Source organism: Lithobates pipiens, unplaced genomic scaffold (genome assembly GCF_037356315.1).
Source record: "Lithobates pipiens isolate NorthernLeopardFrog02 unplaced genomic scaffold, aLitPip1_a1.2 Scaffold_8, whole genome shotgun sequence".
Lineage (NCBI taxonomy): Eukaryota > Metazoa > Chordata > Amphibia > Anura > Ranidae > Lithobates > Lithobates pipiens.
The window spans coordinates 104,131,430-104,144,116 of NW_027507903.1; the positions used below are offsets into that span (position 1 = coordinate 104,131,430).

Here is a 12,687-nt window from a genome sequence, read left to right on the forward strand (position 1 = left end):
AATAAACTTTACATCACTTTAAATTGCACTTCTCATAAGAGAAACATGCAGGGTGCCCTTGCTTCCCTCTCCTGAAAATGCTTATTGTATGGCTTTCATGCTGCTTTCAAACTGGCCCCTGAGTTTCATTAGCTGCATTCTTGTATCAGGCATTTATTTATTGATTTTATTTTAGGCACTTATTTAGCGCCATCAATTTACGCAGCTTTTTACATGTACATTGTACATTAACTTCAGTCCCTGCCCTCAAGGAGATTACAATCGAAGGTCCCTAACTCACATTCGTATACTAGAGCCAATTTAGACAGAAGCCAATTAACCTACCAGCATCTCTTTGGAGCATTTGGCTCTGAAGTAGTGAAAGCAGACATTGCAGCCTGCTAGCATTTTCAGAAAGAGGTAAGCAATGTAGGCTTCCTGTTCTTCTATTAGGTGTACTTTAAAAGACCACACAGTTGCAGCCTTGAAAGTATATCTAGTGCAAAATCTTTAGATTTTTAATTTTTTTGGGGGCGGAGTAGGAAATGGAAATAAATTCTTGATGTTTCCTCACTCAGGGTCTGTGACAACGGTCATCCATCGCAGTCACATACAGCAATAAAAAACTAACAAAGATTCTAACCCTTACCTACTTTATTTAAACCAAAAAAAACTGAATAAACTTTTGACACAATGGTGTTTTTTTTTTTTTTTTTAGTATTAAAAAACAAATTATGATCTTTTCATGCAGGGTTTAACAAAAGAGGGTGAAAAAAACAGCTACATTTTGGCCAGACATTTAAAAGACGGGGATCCACACAGGTAAGGACTCTGCCATATGTATTTCAGGTTTGCCAGTCATTTGTGTTCTATCGCTACCTATTGTAGCGTCCAAGCATCCCCTATAGAAGGTATGGCGAACCTTGGCACTCCAGATGTTTCGTAACTACATTTCCCAAAATGCTCATATGCTCTGCAGTGTAGTTGATCATGCTGGGAAATGTAGTTCCATAACATCTGGGGTGCCAAGGTTCGCCATCATTGCCCTATAACAGGAATCCGGCCCGCTTGGATGTTCTATTCAGCCCGCAGCTCATTCAGAGACTGCCAAGACTGTTTGTTTCATTTCCCCCGTGCACTTTTGGGCAGTGGGACAGAGCAGAAGGCAGACGGGGCGATGTATGTGTGCCACTGTCAGAGCGGATCCAATGAGGAAGACAGAGCAGTGGGTGGTTTGCCCATGTGTGCAGGGAGGAGTCAGGGCCGTGGTGTCGAGCAGCAAGGACTTGTGGGCTGGCTGTACTTGCTGGAGTCAGGCTCGGGGAGTGGCGGCAGAGGAGGAGGAGGTTGGGCTCGGGGAGTGGCGGCAGAGGTGGAGGAGGTTGGGCTCGGGGAGTGGCGGCAGAGGAGGAGGAGTTTGAGCTGGGGGAGTGGTGGCAGAGGAGGAGGTTGCGCTGGGGGGGGTGTCGTCAGAGGAGGAGGGCGGGGTGCAGGAGGCTCCCCACTCTGTGCAGCTGCCACCGCCACCAGAGATTTGTATGGAGGTATTGTCGTACCTGCCCCAGTGACAGCTAACCCACCCTGGTGTGCTGCAGATTCCTCCACTGACATCATCTGGAGGAGGAGCCGCAGGACTGGGAGGAAGTGTCTGGAGGACTGGAAAAGCCAAAGGGGTGTGTGTGATGGTGGAGGGGTGTGTTGGGGGGGGGGGGGGTGTGATCAGAGTGGAGAGATATGGGGAGGGTGATCAGACTGGAGGTATCTGGGAGGTGGTGATCAGGATGGGGAGGTATCTGGGGGGGGGGGGGTGTTATCAGATTGGGGGTGTAATCAGGGTAGGGGACACAATCAGGGTAGGGGACACAGACGTCCGGAAAGGCTCTGACGAGATTATTTACATTTTTATTAATTTATTTATAAATAACACATTTTTTCCGCCCGCAAATATTTAAAAAATCTACAATTTGAAGACCCCTGCACTATAGTATCACCAGTTTCCACATGCATCGCCTGTCCATACTGATCCAGTATTGCAGTTAATGCACTGGCTACATCTGCAGATTCCTATCTAGGAACTTACTCTGTTATACAGTGTTCAGAACAAGGTTCAGAGTGCAGTAATCACAGCAGCAGGTCAAGATCATGGCTTCAGTAAAATATATCTAGTTTATTGCTGTGAGTTTCTGCACTTTGTACTTAACACTGAGCAAACGTGTTGCCAGCGCTCCAATAGATTAATAGGGCAAAGATTAAAATGAAAGGGAGCTTAAAAAAGAGTGCAAGAGACAAAGGCAGAGACACAAGGCAATCAATATAAATCCATATCATACCAGTCTAGCTTTAGAAAACATGTTGCTATGGGTTACTGTATTTTGTGCCATGTGGTGTTTATTGAATTAGAACAGTGTTCTATTTTAAATGCTGCCATAAGTCTGTTTTTCTGCACAGATCACAACTACTGCATTCCTGCAAAAACCTAACCATGAACTTAAACACCAACTTACATTCCTGTGAATTGGTAGCATGCATTTCTTTTAATCCCGTTCCAAGTTGGCTAACACTTCAGTCTCCAAAAGGGCTTAACATCCAGTCAATTCATTTTTCCTGTGCAAGATGGTCACTGGAGCACACTTCTGCTCTACAGATTAAAGCGTTTGGTAACCCAAAAAAATGGATCCCTCTCCTTTAAAGCATGTTATACAGCACAGTGCTTGTGCTTTGTCATTTGCCCCCCAGTAACTGCCATTGAGTCTTCCAAATCTGCATGAGCTAGATCTTTTGGCGTTCACATTCAATTTGCCAAAGATATTTCCTTCTTCATGCTCTATGTTTTCATGACTGCTGATACTTTTTTTTATGGTTTCTGTATTTAAGAGCGTGGTGGAGGATGTATGTCCTAATCCCCTGATGACATTATTGGGTGGAGCCAGGACGTACGTCCCCACATATGTGTGATGAGCATCCGCCATCTTTGATGTGGGCATCATAGAGCTTGTTTGTACACAGCGCTGTTTTGTGCTCTGCATTTTCATAAGTGCAATTGTAATCAATAAATTGATCATCACTTTTCATGCTCTGCACTGTGATATATAGATGTATTACTTTATTTTATGACACTGATGCCATGTTATATTTATTAATTTAGTTTGAATGCTTTCCCATGGCCATCATTCATCAAAGTGTTGGTACAACTATAGTTATTTTCCCAGAGCCAGCAATCGCATTCCAAACTACTGTGGACATCAGCACTTAGATCCCATACACACTATATAACTTTTGTTGTCTGATTTCCTTTAGATTTACCAAAACCATGTAGGGCAAGTGCCTGGCTGATTGCACACAAATTGAAAATCTTAAGGTATATTATATGGTTTTGGCAAATCTGAAGGAAAAAATCTACAGAAAATTGTACAGTGTGTATCCAGCTTTAGATTTTAGAATCTAAAGCTGGTTACACACTATATTTTATATTGTATTGTATAGTGTGTATCCAGCTTTAGAATCTAAAATCTTTAATTTGAATGGTGGCTGTGGGCTAACAACATATTCTTAGTACTATCTCTTTAACCAGAAGGCCCATCTGTTCCTTAGATCTTTTTCATCTGGCATGTAATATTGTGAGTGTTTGTTTTTTTTGTTTTTTCTCATGTTTGAGCTTTCTTCTTGTGTTATCAGTGTGACCCTCTACATTGAGATGGCTTGCAATGGTCTATTTGGAGCTGGTCAGGGAGGGATGATTGCACCGGTTGATCCAAACAAGACATGTACTCTACAGAAAGCTGAACTTGCGGTTTACAACCGCAATGTAGAAGAACTACTTCTGGATTTTGAAATTCTCTATGATATGGCCAGGGTAAGTAAAGTCTGCTGGATGTTTTTTTTTCAATTCTATAGGAAATAGAAGATGGAAGTTGTGAAAAAATAAATATATGTTTATAATGACAGCAGTGAGTGGTTTACTCGGCTGTATATGTGTAATTGTGTAATCTCCAAATACAGAACAGGCTGTGGACTCTCTTTCTGTCCCCATATAACAGTGCTGGGCCCTGCCAATTGGCTGCTCAGACACTCGTCTCTGAATTATGAGAGGTAGGGAAGAGACTCACATGTGGCTTGGCCTGCCTCTGCTCCCTTATCACTGGATGTGATTGACAGCAGGGGGACCCAGTGGCTGACACTGAGTCCAGTGAGGTGGGAGAGAGAGAGCAGCACTGGATCGAGATTGGGCTCAGGTAAGTATTTGGATAGGGGGGGGGGCTGACAATAGAGGGAAGAGAATGCATTAAAGAGGTTGTAAACCTCAGGGGGAAAAAAAAAGTTTTACTTTGTTTCTGTTATAAATTTTTGTTAAGGAGGCACTGGCAGGCTTTACTGATAAGGAGGCACTGGCAGGCTTTACTGATAAGGAGGCACTGGCAGGCTTTACTGATAAGGAGGCACTGGCAGGCTTTACTGATAAGGAGGCACTGGCAGGCTTTACTGATAAGGAGGCACTGGCAGGCTTTACTGACAAGGAGGCACTGGCAGGCTTTACTGACAAGGAGGCACTGGCAGGCTTTACTGACAAGGAGGCACTGGCAGGCTTTACTGACAAGGAGGCACTGGCAGGCTTTACTGACAAGGAGGCACTGGCAGGCTTTACTGACAAGGAGGCACTGGCAGGCTTTACTGACAAGGAGCCACTGGCAGGCTTTACTGACAAGGAGGCACTGGCAGGCTTTACTGACAAGGAGGCACTGGCAGGCTTTACTGACAAGGAGGCACTGGCAGGCTTTACTGACAAGGAGGCACTGGCAGGCTTTACTGACAAGAAGGCACTGGCAGGCTTTACTGACAAGGAGGCACTGGCAGGCTTTACTGACAAGGAGGCACTGGCAGGCTTTACTGACAAGGAGGCACTGGCAGGCTTTACTGACAAGGAGGCACTGGCAGGCATTACTGATAAGGAGGCACTGGCAGGCACCATTTATGGGTAATTATTGGCATCCCTGGTGGTCATGGGTGGTGAGCATCCTCTGGAGGGGGGGACTGCACTGATAATCAACCGATTGGCTCTCCTATACTCACGTCAATCAGATGTGATAGAGCAAAAGCCTATACACAGCTTTTCCTATTTACGCAGTGATCAGCTGTGATTGGACACAGCTGATCACGTGGTAAAGAGCCTCCGTCAGAGGCTCTTTACCTAGATCGGAGTTGACTGGCCCACCGCACCACCGATGGCCGGCTTGTTATTCTGAAAGATGTCACTTGTCAGGATAACAGAACCACCTCCAAGCTGTCACTCTGGTATAGGCCAGGTGGGAAGTGGTTAAAAAAAGAATAATAATAATAATTAAATCAAAATAAAGCAGAGAACACCGTGTATAATTTCAATGTTACGCAACACATACGTATGTATTTCAAACTGTACTTTTATTGCTTAATAAAATGTTGTGGGCAGGGATAAGGCAGACACACAGACTGCAGACTATGGAAGGGAGAGGGGGTGATGCACAGGAGAGAGCTGGAATGATGGAGGCTTGTAAACTGACCATGCTTTCGTGGTTCAGCAGCCATGATAATCGTGGTCAGCTCACAGAGGGAAAGACAAGACCAGGCAGGATCAGCCAAGTACTGTGGAAGATAGAAAGGGACAATTGACAAGGCAAAAGCACTACAGGCAGTCCCCGAGTTACAAACAGACCTCAATGCCGGCCTCCACGCTGGTCCTGAATACCTCCGAGCAGCTATCTTGCAGCACCGGATACATCCCACACTGCAGTACTACATGGCCAGAAGCTCCCAGAACATCCCACATCCCTGCACGGGCTGAAGTTGCACTTAAAAATGCACTGTTCTGACTTACACACAAATACCTACAGTCCCTATTGTGTTTGTAACTCAGGGACTGCCTGTATGCTATAACTCGTGCCTTTGAGGGACAGGAGCAGGATTTTTATTTATTTTATACAGCCACTCTAAGCCCTTGTACACACGGTCGGAGATTCCAACGAAATTAGTTTCCTATCGGACCAGTTTGTCGGATATTCCGACTGGGTGTGGTCTGCATCGGACTGTTTCCGTCGGAATATCCGACGGACCAACTTTTCCAACTTGCCGGTAAAATTTTCCGACAAAAATGCTCCGATCGGACATACTCCGATCATGTGTAGCCTACTCCGACGGACAAAGTGCCACGCATGCTCAGATCAAATTCCTAAACCAAAGCTATTGGCTACTAGCCTGTACGTAGTCCAGTCGTAACGAAATAACGTCATCACGTTATGTAGAATCGGATTTTCCGACAATTTAGTCCGACTGTTTGTATGCGACATCACTTCCGGACCTCTTCCGGAATTAATCAGTCGGAATTACTCCGACGGATTTGGTTGTCGGAATCTCCGACCGTGTGTACAAGGGCTAAGACATTTGTGATGATTTCCCATTACATTCAACCTCTTACTCATTCCATTAAATAGGTAGGCCTTCTGATTATTTAAAGTGATGCTAAAATCTTCTTTTTTTTTTTTTTGTTAAAAATAACGAACATGTTATGCTCACCTGCTCTGTTGTAGTGGTTTTGCACAGAGCACCCCAGATCTTCCTCTTCATGGGTCCCTCTTCAGTGTTTCTGGCCTCTTCCTCCTGTTGAGTACCCCCACAGCAAGCAGCTTTCTATGTGGGCACCCAAGCCGAGTCACAGCTCCCTGTGTCCATTCAGACACAGAGCCACGGTCCAACCCCGCCCCATTTCTCTCCTCATTGGCTCATTGACAATGAGGATTGGAGTCTGGACAACCAAGTCTCTGGTGCAACATCGCTGGGTCTAGATGGACCTCAGGTGAGTATTAGGAGGGCGGAGGGGGGCTGCTGCATTAAGATAAAAAATAAAAAAACTTCTACCTTTTTAGAACCCTTTTAAACCTTACTTAGATTATTTCCTTTTCCATTTTTATTTTGATAATTACCAACTGTAATATGTCACCTTTATATTTATGTAAAATTCAAGCATAACATGAATTTCTTCCTGATGCATTTTTTCTAGTTGATTGGTGAAGATAACCAAAGAAGCTATCAAGCGCTCTATGTGGCCAACCAAATGGTGAACCTGTGTGATGTAAATGACCCTGGTACCTTTCCTGCTGTTGCCAAGTTGGCTTCCACATTTTTCAGCCAAAAGAATGGAGACAGTCAGCACATGATTCACGCCATGGGACACTGCCACATCGACTCAGGTAACTATTATTATATGACAGGCCTGGTTATAACAAGTATATTTCTATGAATGAGTCCATTGAGTCTCTCATCATAATATGCTGGTCATCAGTAGGGCTGAAACAACTAATCGATTAATCGACAACAAATCGAGTTGGAGTTGGCTTGGCTACATGTTTGTATCTGTAATACTAGTGTCAGTGGAGGCGCAAATAATTGTGAGTGCTTTTTTATTTGGTGGTGGAAGAAGAAAAGAAAGAATTGAAGAATTGTTCATTGTCCTTTTTGACACATTTTTTCCTGCACTGGATTATTTTGCTCTATATTGGATATTATTTATAATTTGATTTCCTTTTTGTTATTTTTCTTACTCGTTTTTATATTGGACATTGCATTTTTTTTTTTAATTATTATTATTGCTTTATTACCTAATATTTACTGCAGATTCTATATATTTATGTGATTTTTATTTATTTTTTTCATGTATTTTATCGATTATAGGATATACATTACACTTTGAAATAATGTTTACTCTATAGAATCATGTAGTGGGGAAACTGGAGGTAGTATCCAAATGTCATGTTGGCATTATGTATTGTGTCGCCTGCCACAGAGTGTTTATTTTTCACTATGGAGAATGGTAGACAACATGATTTTAAATCAACAAGAAAAATTATAAAAAATCTGCGCTTAGTAAAAAAATTTTAAAAATTTAATTAAAGAACAGCAGCTGAACACAATAACCAGGATACTGGGCACAACAAAATAGAAAGAAATAAAAGTGCAGCGCTTACCACTAGGTGAATTCTCATATAACTAAGTATAAATGAATAAACTTTCGTAAAGAACCTAAATGTTAGTGAATCCAAATATAGTGAAATCAATAGTGAAAAGTGTTTTCAAAAAATTAGTTGTCAAAATAAAAAACCAACAATCATCTAAAACTCAAAAGTCCAGTACACTTAAACATGTGAAAAAAATCTCAAAAGTGTATAATAGTGTCCTATATAAGTTAACAAAAAAATGTAGTTAATCCTGTTTGTTCAGAAAATAGTGCTTGACCACGTGGACCCTTCACAGCTACAAATCAGTAAGAAATGGAGGCTTACCAGATCACCAATTAGTATACACAAATACGAATACCCAAACGATTCTAAACGGACAGCCGGAAAACGACCCAGTCTCTCAGACGTTCCACAGTCACCGAATCGGCTCAAGTCCTCTCACAGGATTTATAGAAAATAATAAACTTTACGTGTTTAAACTTTATTACACGATTGGGCGCACTTTTTTATTTTTGTTTTTATGGTGATACGATATCCCGAGACTTCTGAAAGGACCGGAACGGACCTGGGAATTACGAAACACTCGAAGGTGTGGGCTGACTTTTGGCTTCCTACATCGAAAACTCTACGCGGCTGTGCAGATCGTCCTGTGAGAGGACTTGAGCCGATTCGGTGACTGTGGAACGTCTGAGAGACTGGGTCGTTTTCCGGCTGTCCGTTTCGAATCATTTGGGTATTCGTATTTGTGTATACTAATTGGTGATCTGGTAAGCCTCCATTTCTTACTGATTTGTAGCTGTGAAGGGTCCACGTGGTCAAGCACTATTTTCTGAACAAACAGGATTAACTACATTTTTTTTGTTAAAGGGGTTGTAAAGGTAAATGTTTTTTCACCTTAATGCATTCTATGCATTAAGGTGAAAAAAACATCTCACACTGCCGGCGCCCCCAGTCCCCCCGTTTTACTTACCTGACCCCTCGAAAATCCCGCGCTCGCCCCCGCCGTCCTCTTCGCCGCTCAGCCTGGCCGCTGATTGGCTGGAGTGGATGGATTGAAAGCAGCGCAGCCATTGGCTCGCGCTGCTGTCAATCACATCCAATGACGCAGCGCGCCGGGGGGCGGGGCCTTGTGATACAGCGAGCGGCTATAGCCGCCGGCTGTATCACGGGAGCGCGCCCGCAGTGCTTCTCACCAATGCGAGGGAGCTCGCATTAACGTGAGAAGCACCTGCGGGAGGAAGCAGAGACAGCCGCCGAGGGACCCCAGAAGAGCAGGTTCGGGGCCACTCTGTGCAAAACGAGCTGCACAGTGGAGGTAAGTATAACATGTTTGTTATTTTAAAAAAATAAAAATTTTTACTTTACAACCCCTTTAACTTATATAGGACACTATTATACACTTTTGAGATTTTTTCACATGTTTAAGTGTACTGGACTTTTGAGTTTTAGATGATTGTTGGTTTTTTATTTTGACAACTAATTTTTTGAAAACACTTTTCACTATTGATTTCACTATATTTGGATTCACTAACATTTAGGTTCTTTACGAAAGTTTATTCATTTATACTTAGTTATATGAGAATTCACCTAGTGGTAAGCGCTGCACTTTTATTTATTTCTATGATTTTAAATCCAACCTGTGGGCTCTAGTGTCATACTAAACCAGCAATGGGATGATCTCCCATGCACCTGCTAGTGCCTATACCTAAGCACTGGACTCAGAATCCTGAAACAATACAACTTGCTTTATTAAACCCGCTTCACATTTTCCTCCCTGCGTTGTATTCTTCCCTGTCTGCACTTTTCTGTTGGCTCTTGAGGCCACCCACCCAACTTTGTGGCTAGTATAGCGGGGTAAAAAGGTCAGTACCCCTGAGTGGCCATAGGAGCTGTGAGCACAGTCCACATAGTAGAACAACCTGAACTTTCGTTTTCTGGGGCCGACCTGAGAAAGTAGATGTTATGGCCCTGATGCTGGTTTAGTATAGTTCTGATATCTACAAGTATATTTTAAATGTTTTAAAACACCATGGGGTCAATTCACTAAAGGTAACTAGAGCTGGGCGATTTTCTCAAAAACAAAACAAAAAAGCGATTTAAAAAAAAAAAAAAACTTGATTCATGATTCAAATCCTTTTTTTTTTTTTTTGATGGGCACAGCGTGGGTCCTGAGGAGATGCGGGCAGGAGCTTTTAGGCGAGGCCGAGGCTTCGGCCTAGTCTTCGGCCTAGAACTCCTGCACTGGCCAGTAAATGAAAAGTATACAATGTATCGCTGTGGAAATGTTCTGCTCTGAGCTCAGAAATTAAAATAAATTGTAACATTTCAGCAGAGGGAGATGGTTCTGTGAATGAAAGTACGGCTTCTTAGTACAGTATTTCAGTGTGTATTTATTTTTTCCTCTGATGCATTGTTACATAGTAGGTGAGGTTGAAAAAAGACACAAGTCCATCACGTCCAACCTATGTGTGTGATTATATGTCAGTATCACATTGTATATCCCTGTATGTTGCGGTCGTTCAGGTGCTTATCTAATAGTTTTTTGAAACTATCAATGCTCCCCGCTGAGACCACCACCTGTGGAAGGGAATTCCACATCCTTGCCGCTCTTACAGTAAAGAACCCTGTACATAGTTTAAGGTTAAACCTCTTTTCTTATTTTAATGAGTGGCCACAAGTCTTGTTAAACCCCCTGCTGTGAAAAAGTATTATTCCCTATTGTGGGGTCAACAGTACGGTATTTGTAAATTGAAATCATATCTCCTCTCAATCGTCTCTTCTCCAGAGAGAACAAGTTCAGTGCTCGCAACCTTCCTCATATCTAATATCCTCCAGACCCTTTATTAGCTTTGTTTCCCTTCTCTGTGCTTGCTCCGTTTCAAGTATGTTTTTCCTGAGGACTGGTGCCTGGAACTGGATGGCATACGCTAGGTGCGGCCGGACCAGAGGCTTGCAGCACGGAAGAATTATCGTTTTATCTCTGGAGTTGATCCCCTTTTTAATGCATGCCAATATTCTGCTTGCTTTGTTAGCAGCAGCTTGGCATTGCATGCCATTGATGAGCCTATCATCTACTAGGACCCCCAGGTCCTTTTCCATTATAGACTCCCCTGTAGTCCCCCCCTCCCCCCATGTGTAGATTGCATGCATATTTTTGCCACCCAAATGCATTTTTACATTTATCTACATTGACCCTCATTTGCCATGTAGTTGCCCACCTTATTCATTTGTGACATTTTTACAAGGTTTCCACATCCTGCGGAGAAGGTATTGTGCGCAAATATAGAGATTGAACTGTTTACTCCATCCTTCATGTCGTTTATGAACAAATTAAATAGGATTGGTCCCAGAAAAGAACCCTGGAGGACCCCACTTCCCACCCCTGACTATTCTGAGTACTCCCCATTTATCACCACCCTCTGAACTTGCCCTTGTAGCCAGTTTTCAATCCATGTACTCTACTCACCCTATGGTCCATGCCAATAGACCTTATGTGGTAAAGTAAACGTTTATGGGGAACTGTGTCAAATGCTTTTGCAAAATCCAGATATACTACATCTACGGGCCTTCCTTTATCTAGATGGCAGCTCATCTCCTCATAGAAGGTTAATAGATTGGTTTGGCAAGAACAATTATTCATGAATCCATGCTGATTACTGCTAATGATACCATTCTCATTACTAAAATCTTGTATATAGCCCATTATCATCCCCTCCAAGTGTTTACAGGGATGTATTTTGGTCCCTTTTTAAATATTGGTGCTACATTGGAGAAAAGCCAATCAGCTGGTTCCAGTCAGTAGACTGTCAGTAAAAATTATGACCAATGGTCTGTCAATTACTTGACTGAGCTCCCCAAGTACACTCGGATGCAAGCCATCTGGTCCCTGTAACTTATTAATTTTAAGTTTCCCAAATCTAATTTTAACTGGCTGTGAGGCCTTGTGGCTCCCTAATGCAGGGAGCCGGATATGGGAGCGGTTGCCTATCAAAACCAGGTACCCGCTCCCCCACGAAAGGTGGCAAATGTGGCAGCGGAGGGGGGGGGATAGAGGCAGATAAACAGAGCTTTCGCTTCTGGGCATTTCTGGGCAACGTAAATAATGTGTTTTTTTTTTTTGAGTGATTTGACTACTTTTGAGATGAATACAGCATGAGTTATTTTAACTAAAAAATATATTGGGTATTTTATCAATTAGTGCAGATCTCTGAATTAGTGTATTGACCCCCATATGAAGTAATTCTTCAGGAGTACTATAGCTTGCATCTTATGAGATAAGTCAGTATTTGGAGAACTGGTGAAGACCATATTAAATACCCTAGCATACAAAGAACTCGCTGGATTAGAAGCTGAGCCCAGGGCCGTTTTTAAGGCAGGGCAAAAGGGGCAGCTGCCCTGGGCCCTGTAATTGCTGTGGGGCCCAAAGCATCTGCCTCATACTTGGAAACTATACCAATTTGATTTCCCTTGTTCCTTGAGGTTTTAGTCCCGTGCTGTGTCCTGATATCTCAGTGTGAAGTTCTGTTACTAATGCCCAGCTCTGCCCTATTGTTGTGTACAGATGACTCACCTGCAGACCTGTGTTTATATGTAAATACCGACATTGACATGCAAATAGTGATGACAGTCATATGTAAATAGGGGCAGACCGGCAGGATTCATATGTAAATAGAGGCGGTATTCATATGTATATCATTCCCCCCCTGAGGTCATATCCAGCATCACC

General features: G+C 42.9%; 1 protein-coding gene across 1 annotated transcript in view; it reads left to right on the forward strand.

Annotated features, from left to right (window-relative positions):
• The window catches only part of MAN2C1 (mannosidase alpha class 2C member 1), a 97,019-nt gene that overhangs the window by 12,422 nt on the left and 71,910 nt on the right, over positions 1-12,687 (forward strand). The window contains exons 4-6 of the mRNA XM_077472419.1: positions 731-801; positions 3,655-3,832; positions 7,007-7,196. Coding sequence (XP_077328545.1) covers positions 731-801; positions 3,655-3,832; positions 7,007-7,196 — 439 coding nt within the window. The remainder of the gene's footprint in view (positions 1-730; positions 802-3,654; positions 3,833-7,006; positions 7,197-12,687) is intronic.